This window comes from Notothenia rossii (assembly GCF_949606895.1).
Source record: "Notothenia rossii genome assembly, chromosome: 11".
Lineage (NCBI taxonomy): Eukaryota > Metazoa > Chordata > Actinopteri > Perciformes > Nototheniidae > Notothenia > Notothenia rossii.
Window position 1 is genome coordinate 13,975,181 of NC_136910.1, and position 22,885 is coordinate 13,998,065.

The following is a 22,885-nucleotide window of genomic DNA, read 5'->3' on the forward strand; positions in this document are numbered from 1 at the left end:
CAGAAAAGACCTCCCCAAAACGCCTCGTTGGAGATTTCTCATTCTCTTCCTGGGTACTCTGACGTGGGGATACCCAGAGGCCAGACCCTCTGCCAGCCTTTCATGAAACAAAGCTTCCCAAACCTTTCAGCGAAATCATGCCGGATATGTACAGCGTATAGGGCACTGAAGAACGATGCTATTCCTACTTTGTTTGGACCAGTGGGAGATTCAGGTAAACAACCTGTAAGTATTCATTGTTGTTTGTGTATTTATGATGTTTAAAACAAACAAGGTATCTACCACGACTGTTTAAATGGGTAAGTGTTTTTCGGGCTACTAAGTTGGGATCGCGGAGAAATGCTCTCCGCAGACCCATTCTCACAGCGTTATAAACCTTTTTCTTACTCAATATCAAGCCACACTTATTGTCTTTACTTCGGCTGTGAGTGTTTGTGTGTGCTCAGGGTGAATTTAGCTTGTTCTCGCTGTACCGCCGAGAGGCTCGTGCGATCGCAGCAACGAGGGGGCAGGAGCTCCAACAAGCCGTTTAGGACAGAGAGTGAATACCGATGAATACACATACTTTACAGAGATGCTGTATGAGAAACCAATGTGAGTTTAGAAAATTGCACAGTATAAATCTATTTTAGTAGACCTCAACAATGGAATTCTGATCAGTAGAAATGGACATGACATGGGACCTTTAAAACCTTATTTTCAAGTATTTTTATTTTGTAGTAGTTCTATTTAAAATGCTCGGGAACCACAACATTTTAAAAATGAATCTCAAATTTCTAAACCTGTGTCACAGATCTTATTTAATAACACTCTAACCGATGAAGAGGGGGTGGGCTGTGTGGAAAAGCAGTCAAGGTAATTATGAAGACAGGCTTGTGGAGGAGCTGATTAAAATAGCCCCCACTATCATTTACCCATGTGGGCATGAGAGACACAAAGAGGAAGTGCAGCTGGAAGGAGACTAACAAGCTGTGCTGAAATCTGTGTTTAGTCGTGCTTCCAGCTGCGGCAGAAGTCATTACACAGTCAGGAGTGATGGGCTTTTAATTAAATCGGGGCTGAATCTTGACTTTTCTAACCAAATAAATCATTAAACAAACATCTGCTTTTGTTCACAGAGGATTACAGGTTGGCAATGACATTCTCGCTGCCAATTTAATAAAGCAGAGGATTCCCCTGGTAAATATACCTGGATTGTGTTTACCAGGATCAATATATAACCTCCTGCTTCTTGATATAATCACTACCTTTAGTATTTTCAGCACTTAGTAGAATACATTTTTTTCTAACAGAAACATACATGCATACATATATAACTGAAAGATATAGAATGTGTTCTAATTAGCTTGCAGTGACTTTTTACATAAACCAATGATATTATTAAAGAAAAGTTTATTGTACCAGGGTATCGCAAACTATATATATCATCTTCGTATTCAAAGAATGTGGAAAAGTACATTTTTCCCACCTATTTTATAATGTCGTTAAACTGTCCACGCTCTGATAGTATCAGTCATCCAGTGGCTACAATATTACCAGCAGGGGTGTTCTAAGAAAAGGGCATTCCTTGAGCAATATAAAAGATATCTTTTCACTCCTCTCATGGTACATGCACTTTATTTTGGGAGCCACACTGGGCTATTTCCACCTTGAGGTTCGAGCAGAGCTATTTAAACTGCTGTGGAGCAGACGAATATAGGGTACAGGTACCTGCATGAAGAAAATAAATGTCAAGAGTGAAAAGGCTTTAGTTTAAAAAATAGTCTATTGAGACCGGACACCCTGTCTGACGTGTATATTAACCTCAAAGGGAGAGAGAGATAAACAAACGGTACATTAAATCCATTCAGTCACACATGGGAACAAAAGCTTAACAATGAGTCAGACCTCCTGAGCATTAATTGGAGTCTTATTGTGAATAATAACAGCAGTTTAGGACACATGTAGTCCACAGGGGAGCTGCTGCATTATATACGATTGTAATTCACAGCACTTGTACCTTCACATCCACTCAGTCACGGTGTAGCAAGTGACAAATATAGCTGTCCTCCTTCTCGGCACACACAGGCTACTGTTCATGACAACTATATGAATAAGTAATGACACAACCCAGGAGGTGCTCACTTCACTTTGTTCTTGCAAAGGACACAAGTGGTCTGGTGTTGGCTCGCACTCACACAAGATGTTTTATTGCTTCATGCTCTGGTGTCTTTGAATAAGCAGGCGGTTGATATCTTTTGTTTTCTGTGACTCACCTGCCTCATTTCTTTGTAGCTGTGGTGTCTGAAGTCCAAGTCGTCCGTTGTTATGACTTCATTGCGTCTGTGGTAATAATTATTTGGATCTGTGGGGAAGAAGAAAACATATAAAAGCGGGAGGATAAGTTATTTTTATGTACAGAGGAAAGGAATGATCGGTCATGTAAGGTAGTACGTAGAGACTATAAACGCTGAGCACCTGCTCTCTATCCTCCACTTATGTTCATTGTATATTTGGTATTCGAAGACTCCGATATGTGTGCTGGAAACTAGATAAAAAGCATGTGTGTGTAACAAAGGGCAAACATGAGAAAAGGGCTTCTGTTAAAAAATAGCTTAAAACTTTGAAGCCAGATCTCTAGATATAAAGCCTTTTAGATTAGAATGCATGTTTTTTTGTATGCTCTCCTGACCATGGAATCAAAATATGTGGTTTTAACTTGTTTCCATGGGGACATCTTTGTCCTTAAAGGTCTGTGTGTCTGTATTTTGGCTACACATTAATGAGAGATGTATTAAAGGAGATGAGGTGGAACTGCAAAAAGGAGAAAAAAAAGAAAATTATAGCACTAACATCCTTGTATGCCATATGCTTTAACAAACCCAAAATGATCGAAACAGGAAAAAACCCTACATTTCCCTAGTGAGGCTCTAGGGTTTAAAAATATTTTAGTTTTTAAATTGGCAACATGACACATGGGTGTACAGACTTTAAGACACTTTAAATTGGACCTTTTTCCATTTCCTATCAACAGGCAACATCCTGCCATAACCCATGACTGCTGTGTTTGGCTAACTGTAACCAGGTTCCCCATTGTGCGCTTGATGATCAAGGTCCTCTACCCTAGATATTTAAAATTATATATTTTAACCAACCAATCTTTCTCTAACCCAATCCAAGCGCAGGATATGCCTTTTCCAAATATAACCACAACCAAAGCAGTGTTGGTCAGATTGTCTTTCTGAGAGCATGATTGCTTCCCTTCATTACCAGACCCATATCATATATTCTTCTGATGTTTTAACCCTTGTATGTCAGGAATAATTTGTGTGTCTTTGTCAATACAAACCCGTCACCTGGCATAGGACAGCCAAGGATCTCCACTCTCATACAGATGTTTCCGTTGCGAAACCAGGAGCGAGGGTTGACTCGGATGTATCTGGCGAGCACTGGGACTGGGAAGATGTTCCGGACTGGGATTTCCTTTTCCCTGTTGCCAATGAAGATCTACTGAGGCAAACACATTCATCAAGATAGTAATTAAAGAAGTGTTTTTGCTTGAAGTGAACATTACTTTATTTGAGCTATTTTATTATTTGAACTTTACCAAGAAGGTATTGTTTTTGGTTGGTTAGCTGATTTGTTTGTTTATCTTTTTGCCAGCAGGAATACAGAAAGACTTGGTGGAAAGGTGTTTCATGTGCCAAGGAAGAATCCATTACATTTAGGAAAGTATCCAATTAAAGGGGCGACCACTTTTTTACACTTATGAACACAGCCTTGGTTTAGCTCTGCATTATATGAGTGTCTTTGTAGTTTATTAGTGTATTGCCTTTTAATCAACACCTGTCAATTACGCAAATGTTGCTTAAAGTGTCATCCATTGTCCCATATGAGATTAAAAGTGCAGCCTAACAGATTAATAACATTAGTCACGATGTGTAAACGACAGGACTACATACAGCAGATGTAAAATATAACTAATTCAGTTAGAACATGCACACAATAATGCTGTGTGGGTCCACAAAACCCTTAATCAAACACAGACAAATGCACCTGTAGGATGTGATACAACTGGGAGCTTATTATACATTTAAAACATTATGGTTCTTCTCTGCACCTTTTGGCATTTTGCAAGACAAACAGTGTGGTTTGGCATTTGGCTTTAAAGGTGAGAGTGAGTGGGAGCTTGTTACTTGTAGAGTAAATTACTGTGGGGCATAACCTCCCACATCTGTGACATCAGCTGCCGCAGCAGTGTACAGTTACAGCAACATTTCGTTAGCTGGGATGTAAAAAGCAGTAGAGAGAGGCAAGGATATGATTTTCTTCAAAAACATCATCTGATCTGCATGTTTATGGATCATATGGTTATTATTTTACTGGTCAAATGCCTCAGCTGCTGCTTTAGATTGTTTTGTATCATTTTGGGTTTGGTTTCTATTCAATTACATCAAGTGCATAGATGTATCTCTGATGATGAGCCAGGAGGAAGTTCCCATCTGCTTGAGGATCATCAGTATGTACTACTGCCTTCCAGCTCATTAAGCCCGGAGACAAGCAGAGATCTAAATGTTTCTCTGAAATTGCTCTTAGGCAAGAATAACTTTTGTTATGATGTTCCAGCCAACATGGGAAATACTAAACACGACTCCCTATGAAGGGGTAATAATGAGTTCAAAAGCCTGATATTAAATGCCTACTTCTTAGATATATGGACACTAGTTTTCTAATTGCCATGATTGTTACTCACCATGTCCTCTGAGCCGTTCTTCAGTGTTATCCAGGTGTGACTGTCATTGCTCACCATGACCTTGTATGAGGTCACCCAATCGCTCCTGTTAGTGTGAGGAAGAAAAAATACAAATCCTCTCAGTGTGAATTTAATGCAAATGAGGTGACTGTGAGAAAGTCTCCCAGTACTCGGCCAGACACGTTGAATGCTCAGTCTGTTTCGAAACAGGACAATGGGAGAGGAGGTCAGAGAATTCGTATTAGTAGTGTCACTTGAGCCTGTCGCTGCTTTAAGTTTTGGAAGAGGAGCAAAAGTTACGTTTGCCACGCATCTGATTTTCATTTGACCTAGGGTGAGTTGTGTTCTGAATACAAGGAAACTTTGCCACCATAATCCGACTGAGTTTTGATTTACTTCATTCATTCAAATATTAATTTAAACCGCTAAAGAAATGTAAATGCTTGTGGGAATTTAGGTGTCGACAACCAGGCTAACAATACGCAGAATCCTATATGTGGGTGATGTTATTGTGAATGCTAACTAGCATAGCATGTGTTCTGACATTTAAACAGTGCAGTAAATGTTAAAGAAAACCATGTTGGTGTGTTTTACATACTTCTCAGGCATGTACAATACAAAACCTATTGGCATACTCTTCAAATTTGAACTTCATTTATGCAATTCAAACAGTGAAAATAACATTTTCATTGCATTTTGTAAATTGTACATGATTGTATAAGGGAAAACAGTGCCAATTGGGAAAACCTGGCTTAACATTTCAGGGTAAGATATTGAATAAAGCACATTTCACTAGCGTTTTCATGGTTATGTGAGGGTTCTCAGAACCTAAATCTAAAAAACACCATTGTAAATGTTGCAGTCATTTACAGATAATGCATTAAATCGGCATCCTAACAAACCAAATATAACAAACCTTTTCTTAAAAAAAAGTCTTCTTAAATTAGAATTTCAAAATGTCCTGGTTATAAACCTAGCAACGATAACGCCATAATATACAAAGACTTAGCTGGTGGATTTAAAAGATCCATCAAGCTTCAAACTCCTACTGAAATATATCCATCATAAGAGATCAATGAATAGCTGTCTGGAAAATAAAAATAACTTGAAAAGTGTACAGGAGTTGCGAAGCTAAGACTTCAGGGGTTTCGTTGTTTGAAAGTATCTTAGGTAGAGCACAGAGAGGTGGAGCATCAAAATAATACAATGTTTTGTATTGCAAACACACTTCACTGGTGATTTACTGTCCCATCAGAGCTCTGTGAGCAGGATGTGGGATGACAGGGACTCCCACGCTTCTGGATAAAGACATCAGTGCTGAGCTGGTCAGGCCTGGTAAGAATTCCCAGTTCTGCTAATTAAAGCTCCGTTATAGACAGAAACCCCTGAGTTGGCACTGTCGACAGTAACATGCCCTACAGAGCTAATTGCGGGAGAAATTCTGTCTCAGCCATCGGTGTCTTCTGCACCCTCAGATCGTGCTTGCCTTGAAGGAAAATTACAAACACAGCCTGATAAAGTAACTCCCCATGCTCTCTAACTACACAGCAGTTTCCAGAAGTCTGTGCCCACCCTTTCCAATTAGGATGTGCAAAGGCCAAAAGTTGTCAGAATCGCATTATTACCGAGCAAAGTCAGGAGTAGAGGAAAATGTGAACAGGAGCATTTATGTTTTTTCCTAGTGAAAAAATGACCCTGGTAAATTCAGATTAATTCCGGCATAAATTAAACAAATATTACCTCTGTGCTTGATTGGTAACATTTCACCGTGTGATTTTTAATTTTACCTTAAAAAACTGTACTAAAATAATAGACAGTGCCTGGCACAATTATAAAAGCAATAGTGATGTCAGATACTAAACGCATGCTTAAAAAAGATCTCGCAGACTCCTCCACTAAGGCAGTGGGAGGTGAGACTTTACCCTTCCCTTTGTATTTAGATGATAGGTACATAAATTGCCATGGAAACCAGTAATATAATTTATAGCTTAACTAGCTTCACAGACAATAGCCGTGCACAGCAGACTTATCCAATCTTACAGTAAGTAATGACCTACTGTAAATATAATTAAAGTGGAAATGTGTATAGTATAATCCCTTGTTGTTACATCCCTTTATTATTTCTGTCATCTGAGTGTGATGAACAAGCTTACTGTGCAGTCAAATCTTTTCTGTGTTATTTTGATAGTGAAGTGACCTTTTAAGGGTCTGTACTCCAATCAATCATACTCATAAATCCTTAATCCCACAGTGAGGGGATCAGAAAAGACTTGTGAAAAGGGCAAACAGCAGTGACGGTTCAGAGCCATGTGGATTGGAAAGCTTGTTTTGTTTATATTAGTGGAGTCAAATGTTCCATTCGGATTTACAGGAAAATCCAACTCATTTAAAGTTCTGGAGCAATGTTGCTGTCTGCTTACACTCAATTTTCATTTCCCATAGTTATTTAGAAAATCATGCCATATGCAATTAGATACTTGGCTGTTTTTTAACTGAATTTAGCAATGTTAGCAACATGGCTCTATGCACTGAAAAACCAAAATGTTGACTTTAATTAAATGTGTTATGTCAATACATTTCACATAACTGTATTAGGTTAGTTGAAAGCAATAATATTAACTTGATATTTTTGCTTCCAACTAACCTAATACAGTTTGTTTGTTCAGTGTGGGTAGCAATGTTGTTTGTTGTTGCATTCATTTGCTTCCAAACAGCTTTATCTTAAAAACTATTGTATGGGTTGGTATGAAATGTTGTACAGACACTAGTGGGGACCAGAAAATGAACCATAATGACTTGGGTGATGGCCACGTGTTTCTAGCACCAAAGTGAGGTTGACAATTGTGGTTTTGAGTGAAATGTTTTTTACAATCATATGAGGGTTTGTCATGCAATTTGGGACCACAATATATGTCCCAATAGTCTACACTGTACTATGTATTTGGTGATAATCACTAACCGTCACCCTCCCAACATAAAATGATGACATGGTAAAAACTAATGCTAAATAATGTTTGCATTGTCACTGTGAGCTTCTTCACATTAAACAACCTTCAAACAGACATCACAGGGATTTAAGGCACAAAATCAATCAATGATCACAATTATCCTTCAAAATTAGCTTGCACAAGAAAATCTCCATCCTTATCCATCTACAACTCTCCATGGATATCTGTGGGATTCCTACTCACGACCAGAGGGAGCTTCTGCCTTGTGTGATGACCCCCGTGAACTTGGTCAGTCTCCGGGCGTCCACCTCGAACCACTGCAGCGGGTCATCTCTCCCGGCGCACCAGGCCCCGTCATATAGGTCATCTTCGTAGATGCCAGCCTGCACTCAGAAACAGCCATGTGGAGCAGAATTGTAGTCCATGTGGAAACACAAACACACAGTCCATGTACGGCTACACACACTGACTGGAAATGCTGGCCAACTTTTTGCTTGCTTTGTTACATTTGTATTAAAGGTAACTGTATTGGGGATGAATCATGCATGGGGAAATTTGATCCTCCAAATGTTAACATTCTGTCCATATGAGATAGCTAATCTACAGTAAATACAGTCTTCGTCTTCTAACATGGACTGTACATGTTATAAAACACGTACAGGATCCATCAATCAAACTAGAATGTACGAAACTATATGGACTGAGGGAAGGCAGGAACAAAACCAGTGAGTTTGCGTTTCAGGAATGAAAGCAAGACACATCTGTGAGAAAGGGATGACTGTCTGAGCTTCTCTTTTATCTCAGCATTCAACTGTTTTAGTGTAATTATGCAACATGAGGACTGATTTGGAATTGAATTATAATACTTTATTATAATCTGACACATTTCTGTATATGTATAGGTTTTGTGAATGATGCTCAACTTCAACCATTTATACATTCTTTACATTTCATTAAAGTTCTTTATTAAAGTTTAGAGTCACATTAGGTTCCTTAAAAGATTTCTGGAAGAAGGTAACTATGGTTTCGCAAGCATACACACATTCAATTCCCGAATGTTAAAGTGAGTAGCATGTTTAGATTGTAAAAGGTAAGTATATCTGACTTGCATTACATTCCTTAAGCAAATATGCATGTCTAGGTTTACTGTTGGATAAGTAGTGGAATCTGTTATAAACACATTTCATCAGCCATTTACTTCAAAAAAACCTTTCTACTAAAATGACATGTTTAGAGGTGGTCCAGTGATCCGGTATGAATCCTCTATAAGAAAGTTAAATGAATCACAGAAGTGTTGGTGTCTCGAATCTGAAGTGGAAACAAACCAAGCTCACTGGCCACAGGCAACATCTGCTTTCTATGTTGTTCCTCCTGATTGACAGATAATTGTTCTGGACACTATCTCTGCCCCTCTCTGATCCCCTGAGAGGAAGATCCCTTACACACACACACACACAGACCAAATAACAAATCCTTTGTATTTTTGGTTTCATGAAACATACTGCCTTTCTTTGGGGATCAAGCTCATGTGTGTGTGTTTCATTCATTGTAAGATTGAGAGTGCAGCCTGCAGAATGATACCGTACACATGCTAATACCCTCAAAGCACAGCTTGCACTCACAGGAAATACCTCTTCCCCCCCAATGCCCCAAAGGTTTGGGGATGTGCCCCTATTTTGACAGCAACACTTTTCATTTCCCTTTTGAGTCGAAAACTAAATTACCTGTGAGCTGAAAAGCCAGTGATGGCAGCTGACATCTTATCATGGAGCTTTAATATTAACAAAAGCCAAAATTAAAAGATGCTATCTCTAGATCACTTTGTATTGCTGCTTTGTGTGGGGGAAACGATGGTTCCATTGAAACTGCCAAGGCAAAGGTGAGTTTGCCCAGGGTGTAATGCAACGGAAACATTTTTGGCAAGCTTGCCCAAGCTAACAACCCACCTGAATGTTGAGACGACCTCTGTGTGCACCGAGGCCGTAGCGTTTCGTGGTTGAAGCGTGAAGCTGGAAATCATCAATCTTCGATGTCTCCAGTCCCATGGGAGGGCATTCTGGGTAACGAGAAAGACAAATTAGCCTGTGATGGTATGTGTGGGATTGCTACAGAATGGTTGCTCCTGAACTTCTGTTTACTAAATAATGAGCAATTTAGACTTTTCACATTATGCTCACATGTATGAAGCAAAAATATATAACATATAGATACTCTGTAGACAAAATGCAACAAAGTCAACACATAAACAATGAACAGTTGTATTAATAATATTTTATTGATGAGGCAAAATGCCAAAATTAAAGCAGGATGTGATTGTTATGACTGCTATTAGTGCTGATGTTTCTTCATTCTGCCTCCGAACCAAACACAAAAACTCAAGATTGAAACTCTATGTATTTTAATTAATTGTTCTCAAACTTTGCAGCTTATTTGATCCCAGAACAGACAGTATCCAAACTTCAAGCTTTGAATAAAACAATCATTTTAAAACATTTTATACTTCTGTCCGTAAACAAGTTATTATCTCAAAACTTTGGAAATCAAACAGAAAAAGGGGAACCTAACCAGCGTGTTGGAGGCTTTGAAGTCTAAACTGCTATGAATTTTCAAATGTGCCACTTTTCATGGATGATTAATGACTGAACACTACGAACGCTTCCTTTTTGTAGTTTTGCAATGTACGCCTATCACAGCCATCTAACTGCACCCTGAATGCATGATTACATTGTATAACTAAAGCAATATTATTGAATGGAGAACATGGGAAATTGCAAAAGCTAAACAGTTGCAAACCTGTCAAGCTTGTTTAAAGCCATCGGAAAAAGATATATCATTTGATCAAAGGGAGATATTTCGATAGAAGGTTTCTAAGATTACTGAAACGTCTCTTATACATTTACTCACTTATTTTATGCAGACTGTACTTTGCAAAACTGGTATGCATGCTGGACTGAGAGTTTTCTTTAAACTGACAGACAGCTAAAAACATAATGGTTGTGTGATTGCTCGAAAGCGTTAAATTCCCTTAGAGCACATAAGCAATTTTAAAAAATGCTCTTCCGTAAAGTTATGAACCGGATAAATACAATTTAAAAAAAAGATTAAAGCAGCAGAGGCTTGGATATTACTTTTAGTTCATAGTGCGAGTAAAGATTCCAAATATCTGGTTCCTACATTTTCGGATATCTAAAAATGATAATGCCCCCCTGTCTGATTAACATTATGTTCAAACTCTTTGCTCTATTCTGTTTTTTTGAAGTCTCCAAGCCCAAGCTAACACTGATGCCATCACTAAGACCTCCTTAGGGTTATTTGGGTTTCTTTCTCATACTTTGCTCCCACTTTCCATGTTTCCATTTTGATTTCTGCAGATTAAGATACTTTACAGTGCAGGCATCCTCCAAGCCCAAACAAAAGGACATATTCAATACAGGAGTCCCAGAATTCAATTCTTTTCTAGCAGTGCAGAAGACCCCAATTAGCTGTCATCGATTTGACTTATCATCTTTTAATTATTCCTTGAGTATGGCAATTATCCAGTAACACCCACCAATGCCACAGAAAAGGTTTGGCAGGCATGAGGACGCCTTCAAAGCCCTCTGCCTTTATTTTAGATAAAAAAAACATTCTTAAGAAAAAGAGAGAACTGCAAATCACTTAAGAATGTTTTCATTTGCTGCTGGAGGGAGTTTGCAGTTCATTTGAACAGATGCCTGTCTTTAAGTGAATGCAGAAGCAGAGTTGGTGTTCACTAAATAGAGCTCTTTGTGTGAGATTGGCTCATCCTTTACACAACAGTAAATGTCGACAAGTAAGAAGAGCCAAACAGTCAAATCAAGGTTCATATGTGAAATCCTAGCAGCTCCACGGCTCTTTGGGTCAGATTATTCTGTATGCAGACTTTCTGGATCGCATTTCACTTTCAGAGCAAGAATCTCCGATTGGGCACTGGTCTGTGTTTCTTCATGCACATAATGCTGTCATACAGCCAGGACTGCCTTCCGAGAATTAACACCCAAAAGTCTAACACACACAATGAAGACAAAGAAATATTTGTTTAAAGTACTGTCAATCTGTACTTTGCATTTACAGGATTTCTGCATATGATCTTGGACAAAGTATATATTTTATCCACAGGGGAAGATGGCTTGGATGGTATATGTTCCAGCAGCCTGATATGTCTGAGACTCTGAAGACCGTCAATCACACGCACCGGGATTTGTAGAACAGCCAGAAAAAAGATCAGCATCCAAAATCCACACATGCATGAGACAATTTATGTTTGGTGCATAAAGCAAAAAACATAACTTGAGAGGAAATGTAATCCTGCGCTAAAAGTGAAGCATTAAGTTGATTAACAAGCCAGTTAAGGTAGTATTCACAGTAGCGCTATATAGCAATAAAGAATATACATTATGGTGTGTCCTGTAACTGTATAGTATCTATAAAGCACACACACAATCTTCTTGTATCCCTGTTTTCCTATATTTAAAATCCTTTTTGCACAAAATAGGAACACCCGGCCCTCAGAGGCAAGGCTTACAGGACAACATTTAAAAATGCTGATGCCTGCCATGTTGCAAAGCCCTACATCTTTTTCAACCATCTGAATGCAATCCTTTGCAATAGGACTCACACATGATACAACAATAATGTGTGATAGAAAAGTAATAGCAGTCAGTCAGGGCCTCATGTGTTCCTATCTAGGCCACTTGCCATGTTACTGCTGAGGCTTTGCATGATAAAAAATAATCTTACTTTACATAAGGTGGTAGAGTATTACAAATGTGGGTGTTTGATAGATTATGTAAACATTACATTAGCAAACATTAGCTAAGCATAAGCTGGTCATAACAGACCAAGTTAAACTATAGTATTAAGTTTCTTCGTACAGCGTGTTGTATTGATGACGAGTTCTGCATTTCAATTGTACTTGTTTTTTCTTTTTAGCTCAAACTCTCTCTCTGCAGCTCGACTGTGCACGTGTCAAACTGTGATATCAGAGCGGAAACATCTTGTTTCAACCCATTTCTGTTACATCCAATGGGAACAATGAATGAGCTGTGAAACATCTGCTTAAGCAAACCTTTCGAATTCTCCCCAGTCTTAGATCCTCGTTTAATGATTTCCCTATTGTTTCGGTATGTGTTGATGTGGCAGGCACTGAGGGTCTGCTACATCTCCAACAATGCTCGCATACTCAAGCATTTGGAAGCTAAATTCATTCTAAAGCTGAGTAATGCAGTTATGGGTGGATGAAAAGTGTATGTTTTTGTACATTTTACATAAGTCAGCTACTACCAGTAGATGCTGAAACAAACTTGAAAACAAATTGAAGTTGAGTCAGAGTTTCATCCATGAAAACATGATTTTCGGACCCTGAGCCTTCCAGACCTTGACTGTTTGGGCTCCTTCGTGCCAGGCGTGTCGGCAATAAGCTCCCATTTTCCAACATGCAGGAATATCCAACTTTCTGCTACCATTCTCAAGTGCCAAATTAAAAAAGGCAGCCTCTCTGTCTGTCTCAGTAGGTTCCCTACAAGAGCTTCAACATAAACACATCAATTGACAGTTGGCCTCCACAACATCTCCTAACCTCCCAGAATGATTAAATGTAGCTTACCGTTATGTTATAAATGTCTGACAATGGGTAAATACATTTTAACGAGGGTAATATCACCACGTTGAAAATGGAAAGTCTGAGGTCAAAGCACATGTACGCTGCTCTAAATCACGCTCTCAGTGAAGCGGGTTTAATCTGTCATCTGACATGACATGAAGGCTACAGGGGCATCCTGGTTTCAGTTTAGAAAACACATTGTGATCCATGGAAACCAAACACAATGCTTCATAGGCAAAGAAGACATCAGCGCCTCTGTAGCTTAACTCCACTTTAGAGAGCATCAGCTTATATTGCCAGACCTTTCCTCTCAGGGAAAATATGCTCTCTGAAAAAAGAGCACATGCTCACGGCCCTTTCCAAAATAGTTGTCATCTCTTTTTTCCCATCCTAACGGCTCCCGTGAAATCTGAGAAATGATCCAAGCGCGTCTGAGGGACGATTAATTTGTATGAGATCATGAATTTCCCATAACAAGTGTGAGTGTCACCGGTTGTTCACTCACCCTCTTTTATTGAGTTATATTGTCCTTCTCCTTCAGATATGCTGTTTGGGGTTTTCAAGGCGCCCTTCTTGGTCTTCTCAGCCTTCTTGTTGGCTGTTTTCACTAAGAAAGGAAATAAAATTAATGCAGGAAAATAAATCAAACTGTTTTCCATTTTAAAGAAGCACATTTGACAGGTCAAATCACCTTTAAAAGTGCTGATTCATTGTTGTTCACAAAGGGAGAAGTGTTGACACAGGAAATAACTAACTTTGGCTGGATTCAGTCCCACACATGTGGAGAGATTCAGGATCTGGGGTCTGAACCAAAAGACAATCTCCGGGCGCAGAGTTTGAAAATGTTTAACTGCTGTGCTCCTTTCCTTCAACTGCAGTATATCTCCAACTCACTTTGGCTAAGACAATGCTCATTTATGATTTGTATAGATTGATAACTTGTATAAGATGACTCGCTTAAGGTTCAAATCAGTCATGGAAGCCCCCTGTACAGGAGGCAGGATGGGGGCAGGGTGCATTGAAGTCAGGCCTGTGCTTTTTATTTGACTGACAGTCAGGTCATGATAGACGGCACCTAATAACAATCCTTCTCACATCTGAAAGTCTTTATCGTCGTCTCATTCTAGGGACAGGTTAAGTCTGCAACAAGGCTCCAGGCTATGTGGTTTAGCGTAAGGGATATACTGAAGAGGGAAATATGATTTAGACGTGAAAAACAGATAATAATAATAACACAATACAAATAAAAAGCAGATATCCTCTTCCTCTTAATTCAAACCACTTAAAGCAGTACAAATCACTCAAATATCAAAAGTGTCAGAGCTTTGAATTAGGGTTGAAAACCATTGTTTTAAAAAAAAAAACACTGCAGTGAATTCAATCTCACTTTCGGATTTAATGAATATTGAAAATGAGTTTGAGTTTAACACTGAAATTAAGGTTTTGTAGTGAAGGGAGAAAAAACTCTCATATTAGACAATGCCACACTATATTTTGGCCTATAGGACCATTAAACACACACATTTATGCTTTCATGTCAATATTTACCTCCATGTGCAGTGTGATAGAGATAAAACAAACACATCTTATCAAATGGAAGCAGTGGTTTTTACATATTAGACTCTAATCAAAATCCTTTAGCCCCACCTGCAGCAGGTATCTCTGCTGAGACACGTGAATCCAGATTCCTGGATTGTGAGGTCACGGTCGACACAGCTGCTCTGAATTATCTGCCACCAACCAACCGAAAGCCCTCATGCCTTTTACTGTCCTCCAATCAGCTGGCAGGATTTCAAACATACCTACAAACCTGCAACTGCATGTGCTGAGGGTCCCTTACAGAGAGCTCTGAGCTGCACGTATATGTGGACGATAAGAGCAGAGCTCTGCTGTGTCTCACTGCTCTTGAAAAACGTGGATTTCACATGTGTTCTGGCCCCTTCATGTAACACAGTCCTGACCTCTGCCGTGGGTGAGGCTGCTAATCCCACACAGAAACATGGCTCTGATCTATGCGTAGAAGAAGACTACCAGAGGAGGTCACTGTTATTATTATATATTTCTCTCTGCACATCCATCACCAGGTGATTTGAATTTAGCTGCTCCTCTGAGGTCTGGGTCGCGTTAGTTTTCTTGGAGGAAAAGTATCTTTCGAAATACTAACCTACGACTTCCAACACTGACATTTCATTTTAAAGCATAAGCTGATACAAATGAAGGTAATATTTTGGTGACATTTTGTTTAAGGTTTAGATCCAAATATATCCTTATTACTATATGCATACAATTAGAAATGTAAGTGTGTTTAGTTTGATAGTGACAATGTCATTTAACATAGTTCCAAAACAGAGCATTAAACTGATGTGTATAGCTATTGAACTCCCTCGTTGGGCGTTTAACTGTACAGTATAATTCAATTATACAGTTTTTAGTTTCAGAAAACCACCGCAAAATGGAAATACCAATAATTACACTTCACATAATACCCATGCACCCACACCAATACGCATTTACTAATTAAAGTACAAATAGTTAACAAAAGGGGGTAAGCTCTTTGGCCAGCACATACATATCTGAAATTCATTTGATTTCCATTACATTTGTTTCTGCTCTTTGGCTAAATCAGGAAAGAGGCTCCAAGGCTAGACAGTGAATACTTTTTGGGACAGCAACATATGAGTTAATCTCTCAAAGTAAAGTATGTGAAAGTGATGCCAATGTACAATCCATTATGTTCAGTGCCTGATGATCAGGATGTAAGATTGTAGACAGTACGGGTTCTGTCATGTTTATTTTGTGGGGAAATGTCTTAAATCTTGACGGGAAAAGCTCAAATAATCAGCCATACACTGTCATCTAGTGGCAACACGTACTCATCTGGTTATTGAAAAGTTTTAGCAGGACTTTGTAAAGGTGATATTGTGAAGAACTTTTAGAGAAGAAAAATACTTTCTCAAGAGATGGCAATGCTTTTACCTGCTTTTGAATTAGCTGTGGCTTTATCCGTCAGCCTGCTGCTGTCTGCTTTTCCTTTGGTCCCTTTCTTTGCAGGTTTTGGGCTGGGCGGCTCATGCCTATCAGGTATTGAGGCCACAGGCTTCTCCTGGAACTGGTTGATATGCCCTCTTGTCAGCAGCTCCTGCATGTAGTAATCCTCATCCTCACGAGCAGAGCCATGGCTAAGGTCTACCAGCCCTGCGAGGAGTCCCAGCAGAGCCAGGGGGGTGAGGAGGGTGATGCGCTGTCTTGCCATGACCCGGTGGGATTATCTCCAGCTGTGAGTCCTGATGTCGTCTCCCGAGGAGCCTGCTGCTGCTGCCGGGCTGCGTCCCATCAACTTCTCCCCTTCCTATCCCTTTCCACTCCAACGCAGAGAGTTCACAAAGTTCTCAAAGCGCTCCAAGTCACTGACGAAAGGAGCGGAGCCAGAGGGTCCATTGACGCCGCAGTCTGGGAAAAATGCAGTGAGGGAGGGAGAAACACAGAGAGCAGGAGATGAGGGAGAGGAGAGGGAAGAGGCAGGGAGACAGACAGTGAAGTTCTCCCCTTTAGATGCTGGCAGGTGACTCAAAAAAGAAAAAAACTATTTCTATTATAGATTAAAACAAGTCCAGGCTGCTGACACATTGCTGAGTTATTTTATTAGTGTGGGCATGAGTGAAAAAGGGATGGAAGTCACTCTGGGGATCATACATTGACACATTTGGGATCTGCTTTCATCTCCATCTCCTCCCACTCTGTCTGGGGCAGGCTTTACGATGAGGTAAGTTTCTTCTTTCCTGCGGGGGAATCGACTTAAACTGCTCTTAACCAGTTTTGCAAGGAGAAGCAGAGGCAAGTTCCCTGATCCACGCAGAAGTGTGTTTGAAGTCCAAACTGGCAAAGAAATACGAGTTCCCAAAAAAACAGTAGCAGTCATCTGCCCTGAAAAGAAAATCACACAGATGTTAAGGTTTAGTACAAAGTACCCTTTGGGTTTTGAATGGCCTCTAACACTAAATTATATCCCTTTTCTAGGGAGAGTAAATAACTTTACGTCCTCATTTGCAGAGGGTTTTTCTAGTTTTTACCAGAGCCTGTTTGGAATCTGCAGTAATTTACACATTAACAGGCTGCTGAAAATGAGTCGAACAAACTCTCTGTGGAGCGTCCGGGCACGTTCCGACAAATGGATGGAGTAATGCCCCGCATGTCACACCTCATCAAATCAACGTTGTCTTTCCATCATGACGCTCTTTCTCTAATTTTCTCTCTCTCTCTCTCTCTCTCTCTCTCTCTCCCACACACACACACAAACATGACTGCAACAGCTAATTTAGCCTCACAAGAAGACAATAACAAAGCCAGTGGTCTTGATTAAAACCATATTTGTCTGATAGATTTCTAACCTTGAGTAAGAGACAGGTTTGATCATACGGATCCAACTTGTTATATCAAACACTTGGAGTTCATTCTAAGCAGAGACTTTGAAAGCCTAAATTAAGTCTTAAGGAGTAGTGGGATTCAACTGAACATTTGCACAACTAATAAGTGCAGCTTTGGACATGTTGTCAACCTAAGGCAAGGCTAATTAAGGCAAAAGATAATAATCCCGTAACACTCTGGTTGCCCCGCCTACCCAATTTAAATGCACTGGCTCGTTACATAACAACTGATAGGGATTGACAGTGCACGCAGAAAGGTTTGAATATGTTGTATGGAAATCCGACTTTACACCTGAAACTGAGAGCTTCTGAATGGCTAAAGGAGGCAGAGGCTGCAGGCACATCACTGAGGATCAGGATCTGTGGAGTGGGTGGGTGGACAGCTCGAGGCAGCACGGCTGGCAGAGTCTTTTGCCAGTGCGGCAGGCATTCGATGTTCGCCCACTCCTCATCTAGACTGAACCCATCTTAAAGTGTCTGGGTGAAATATCCTTTCCTCCCTGCACACCGTAAAAACAACTGCAACTCATGTGTCAGGTGTCAGGTTTCCTCTAATGCATGACCAGTGACCACACTGTAGCCGTGATGCCTCTGGAGGCAGGTCTACATTTCACGAGCAATTGCATTATGGCATGGTTAAGGATGTCTAAACCAGTCCGTCTGTCAGTTCAGTGTTTGCCACCATTTCAAGACGGACCTCACTGTGTGTCAGTGGTTTAGTGGGGCAGACCACAAGGGTTGCAGGGGATGCAGCACTCCTAATCATTTCACCTTATCACCTCTCATAAGGGCCAAGATGCTTTGTTAATAACATTCAACACAAGATCTACTCAAGGGGAATTCTTTTTAAGCAAACGTCAGGATTCTGAGAATTTTCTTCATCACTATGAACAACTATTTGTAGAAGGAAGCTTCATGAATACAGCCTCAGGGTTTTAAACTCTCATTTTCACATACTGTACATTCTGTTGTCCAATTATGCCTCAGCACTTACAAAATCTAGCACATATACAGCCAAGCTTTAATTACCTCGTGTTTGGACTGTTATTCGGTTTATTCTTCCGTTAGCCCTGTATTTCTTTCCTGCGTTCAGTAAGAAATACTGCAGCAACCAGAATCCAACTAGCAAGTTTACACTTGTTAGTAATGCATTTTAGAGGGGATTTTTAAGATTTCTGAAATCTTTCATACAAGAGATAAGGAAACAAAAACCACCTAATTCAGTTATATTTTGGATGGTTTTCTATGGCAACACATGAAGTAGTTTGCCCTTTATGTACCAATTTGTTTTGTATTATGTATTAATGTATCTATCTTTTGACATTTTGTGTGAATCATTTCAAAATTCAATTGAAATTGCTTAAAGAAAACCACTAAATATGGACTTAATTTATCATCCAATGGTTGCATGATCTCTACCACTACACATCACGTTTATAGGATATATTAACTGTAGTTTTTTTAATTAATTAGACACGGTCAATATTTATTAAAGCATGAAATGTTTTACTTAAACTGCCGTCTGAAACAGCCAAAATGTCTGAATTAAAACACCTGCTAGTCTGAAGTAAGCACATCAAACAGCTGCTTATCAGGCTGTGGAGCAGAGCAGCTTGAGGCAGGGATGTTGTGACAATAGCTGTCTTTCTGAGAGAAGAACACCCAAGGTAGTAGAGTGATGGCTCCTGCCGTTCTCCATAATCTCCTAGAGGGAGAAAATCCCTGGCTTAATTCTCATTTATAGGACGTCAGCGCCCAGAGTGACAGGTTAAAGGCTCAGTGGCAAATAGCCCTCCTCCCTGCTGCTGCTTTGGCACCTTGTAATTGATGGAAAAGGGAGACTGGTTTGAGATGGAGAATCTAAGGGAGTAGAGAATAATGAACAATGGTACTGTAATGTGGAGCAGGACATGTCAAGGCCAAGTGTTCCCTGACAATCAATGTGTACTTGGTGACAATTGGGTTTCAACGTGAGAAATATAAAGCTAATAGAGACACACATTATTGAAACAAAGCTTTTTAAATGTAACATGAATAAAACTCAATAATGGACCAACCATGGCTTACAATTTAAGGGATCTACATGTTTGTATAAGGAAATCATCTGATTGTGTGTGTTGAACACATTTTAAACATCCTGTACTCACACAGACACAACTGCATGCATGCAAACCTTTTTTTGTGATCATCCATCAAACACAACCTTGTGTGTGTCAAACTGGCTCGTGGCCAATATATCTAATACATTCTGAGAGTGACTTAGGCAAACAAGTACACATCTTGACAGGGACAAAGACACATTATTTACTTACATGTCCACCATAATGTAATTCAACACATTTATGGATACCTCAAATCAAGTGCATTTCATGATGGATGAATCTCATCACTTGTAATTATTGATATGCAAACAGGCAGTAGGGTTGGGTGATTTGACGCAAATATTGACTATAGGCATATTGGTTCATTGCCCATTGTAACAACGAGACGCCGTTACTAGAGCTCTCGTGAACATGTTTATATAAGTTATTGATGTAGTATTTATTTATTGGTATTAGTGTTCACCCCCATCTTGTCTGTTGCTTCCGGTCGTCTCTGTGTTCCCTCCTACTGATTACCAAATTGTGTTCACCTGGTGCCCTGTGTTTGCTCCTCCCCCCTCACCTGTGTCTAATTGCTCCCCCCTCACCTGTGTCTTGTTAGTCTGTGTGTGTATTTAAGTGCTGTTTCTTGTTGGGCTGGTAGTGTGTGTGAGATCCTGGTGGCTGCAGGCTGGGCTCGGGTGAACAGCAGCAGGATTCAGGCTGTGTGAACTTTGTGCACATTGTTTTAATAAATGCCCACGTCGGGTTATATTTTTGAACGTTCTGCCTCTGCCTCCTTGCTTGGTTGGGCCGCTCAACGGTCAGTCTCACACCCATTGTTTATTTCGAACACTCTTTTGGGGACATTTTTGTTGGTTTTATTATTTGTTGTTGGTACAGTAAATTATTGGATTCATGTTTGTGCTATTTCCTTTGATATAAAAGTTACAAGAAACAAGTCAATTAAGGCTGGTTGCAGTGTTCTTCACATATTTGCAATGCTATGGATTTTGAAACACATTAGGGAAGTATTTGCTGTATGTACGTCTAAACTTGGTTCAAGTGTATCTTTGGCCATTTCTGAACACAGAGGAAGATAATAGGCTGTTGTTCTCAGAAATACTTCCCCTGTGTCCATGGAAACTGTGTGAAACGGGGCGATGGTCAATCTGCTGGACCGGCACACACGCAGAGCAGTATGCTTTGAGTGTTTAAGTCTGTGTTAGCTTATGCTCTCCTGGAATTCTTCTGGAAACTCAAAAAAAAAAAAACCTGCTTTAACGCTCAAGCCAAATACATAGGCCATTTTTTTTTATTGGTCTAATTATCAAAAGTGTAAACTTTCAGTTAGTGATATTGCTTTCATATTTGTAATACTGCAAAAATGTCAGATGTTTTGAATCAGTTAATTTGATCAGGTTACGTTAACCGTTCTATTTATATACATTGTACAGTATACCTGATCCTGATTAGTACAGCACAGTGAGGTTTTGTAATGACTGCACACAGAATCAAAGCAAATCGAACTTGATGTTTTGTAAAAATACAGTTATGGAACCACTTCTACTAAAGAGACAGAGAATAATGTGTACTGCAAGTGAATGAGTATGATATTAACAGAGAAGATGTTGAATTACGTGAAGTGGAACTTATGAGTGCATTGATATTCAGACAGCCCACCAGCATGTGACTACATTTACACGCTCTGGCAAATAGCATGAGCACAGATGAATATGGAAGCCAGTTACCCTTACAGTATATTGTATGATGTCCTTTTGTTGTTTATGTTTTTATGTCTTCATGTGGAACCTACTGCTGCAGGTCTCCCTTGAAAAAGAGATCAATGATCTCAATGGGATTTCACCTGGACAAATAAAGGTTTTGAATTGAACAAGACTGGATCATTAGTTATTCTCCAAAAATCTATATATTAAAGCAGAGATAATTTTGGGTTTACATTCTCCCGATGGTCAGAAGCACAACTCCAAATGTATGTTAATTTTCAATAGCTGTTGGAAGAGTATATAAGCTACATGTTGCTAACAAGTTTGCCATGCATGTGACTTTAAAGGTGATAAAACAGTATGTCAGTGTTGTGTTTACAGCTTGTTTCCGCTGCCCCTTATGGGCCAAGTAAAGAACTGACGTGAAGCCACATTCCTGTGAAGTAGCTCTACTTGATTTCAGAAGCAAATGTTTTCACTGGTATGTGAAGAATAACTTGTGAACGTACAGAGTAAGCCGTTAACAATATTTAGGCGAATTGAGACGAAAAATGCTTTTGACATCTGCGATTTTCACTGGTTATATCGTACTTTTCTGGTTTTCTACTTTATGCAAGGAATCTGTCAATTTATGCAATGTTTTAAGATCCCTGCAGAAACTATTACATTTGTCATAGTCCTATCATTTTGGACAATTTTGCTAAAAAACAAAATTGCTGTTTGGGGAGGTTGTAGGAATGTCCCTCCTTTCAAGACTCTTCGGCGATGAAAATGCTCTTTATCTAATCATTATACACTTTGTCCTCAAGCTGCTCTGTGTAAAGATGTCAGTTTTACTGTTCGGTGGCTTGGCTCCCTGTGCGTTTCAGCACGGCCGCTCTCAGTTTCCTCCGTGAAAACGCTCACTTCCTGAACCCCTGTGTTTCTAATCCTTTGTCCACATTCACCGAGACTAGGACAGTTTCCAGCTGGCTGTGAACGAAACAGGCCAGATGTTCACATCTCCTAAGAGTGACAGTTCTAAATTACAACAGCATCATAATAGAAGGAATTTGCATGAGGGCCATCAAATGTAATAAAAGGTTATTTAGCTGTTGTGTGTCCTTTATTGAAGTTTGCTGTACAATGTTGTGTCTCAAAGCATTATTGTATAATTAATTACCCAGGACATTGTTGACACACTGATGCCTGTTTTGTTCTGGTTCTGAAATGCTTGGCCTGACTCAGGGGTTTGAGTTAATGCCAAGCAACAAACCTTGTTGAACTATGGCGAAACTGCAAGGACACAAGAGGGCCTAGTAGGACAGAAAAAACAAACAGATCTGGTTTAGCCGATCCTCCATTGTTAATAGT

General features: G+C 39.7%; 1 protein-coding gene across 2 annotated transcripts in view; it reads right to left on the minus strand.

Moving 5' to 3' along the window:
- Positions 1–22,885, minus strand: part of cpxm2 (carboxypeptidase X (M14 family), member 2) — a 34,409-nt gene that overhangs the window by 9,606 nt on the left and 1,918 nt on the right. Inside the window, exons 3-9 of one of the 2 annotated variants that reach the window (XM_079659462.1) lie at positions 16,277–16,750; positions 13,806–13,907; positions 9,627–9,736; positions 7,924–8,063; positions 4,733–4,817; positions 3,336–3,486; positions 2,256–2,344 (exon numbers count right to left, since the gene is read on the minus strand). In XM_079659462.1, coding sequence (XP_079515588.1) covers positions 2,256–2,344; positions 3,336–3,486; positions 4,733–4,817; positions 7,924–8,063; positions 9,627–9,736; positions 13,806–13,907; positions 16,277–16,553 — 954 coding nt within the window. In that variant the 5' untranslated portion in view covers positions 16,554–16,750. Of the gene's footprint in view, positions 1–2,255; positions 2,345–3,335; positions 3,487–4,732; positions 4,818–7,923; positions 8,064–9,626; positions 9,737–13,805; positions 13,908–16,276; positions 16,898–22,885 lie in introns of those variants that run through there. The other variant, XM_079659461.1, reaches the window with a different exon arrangement.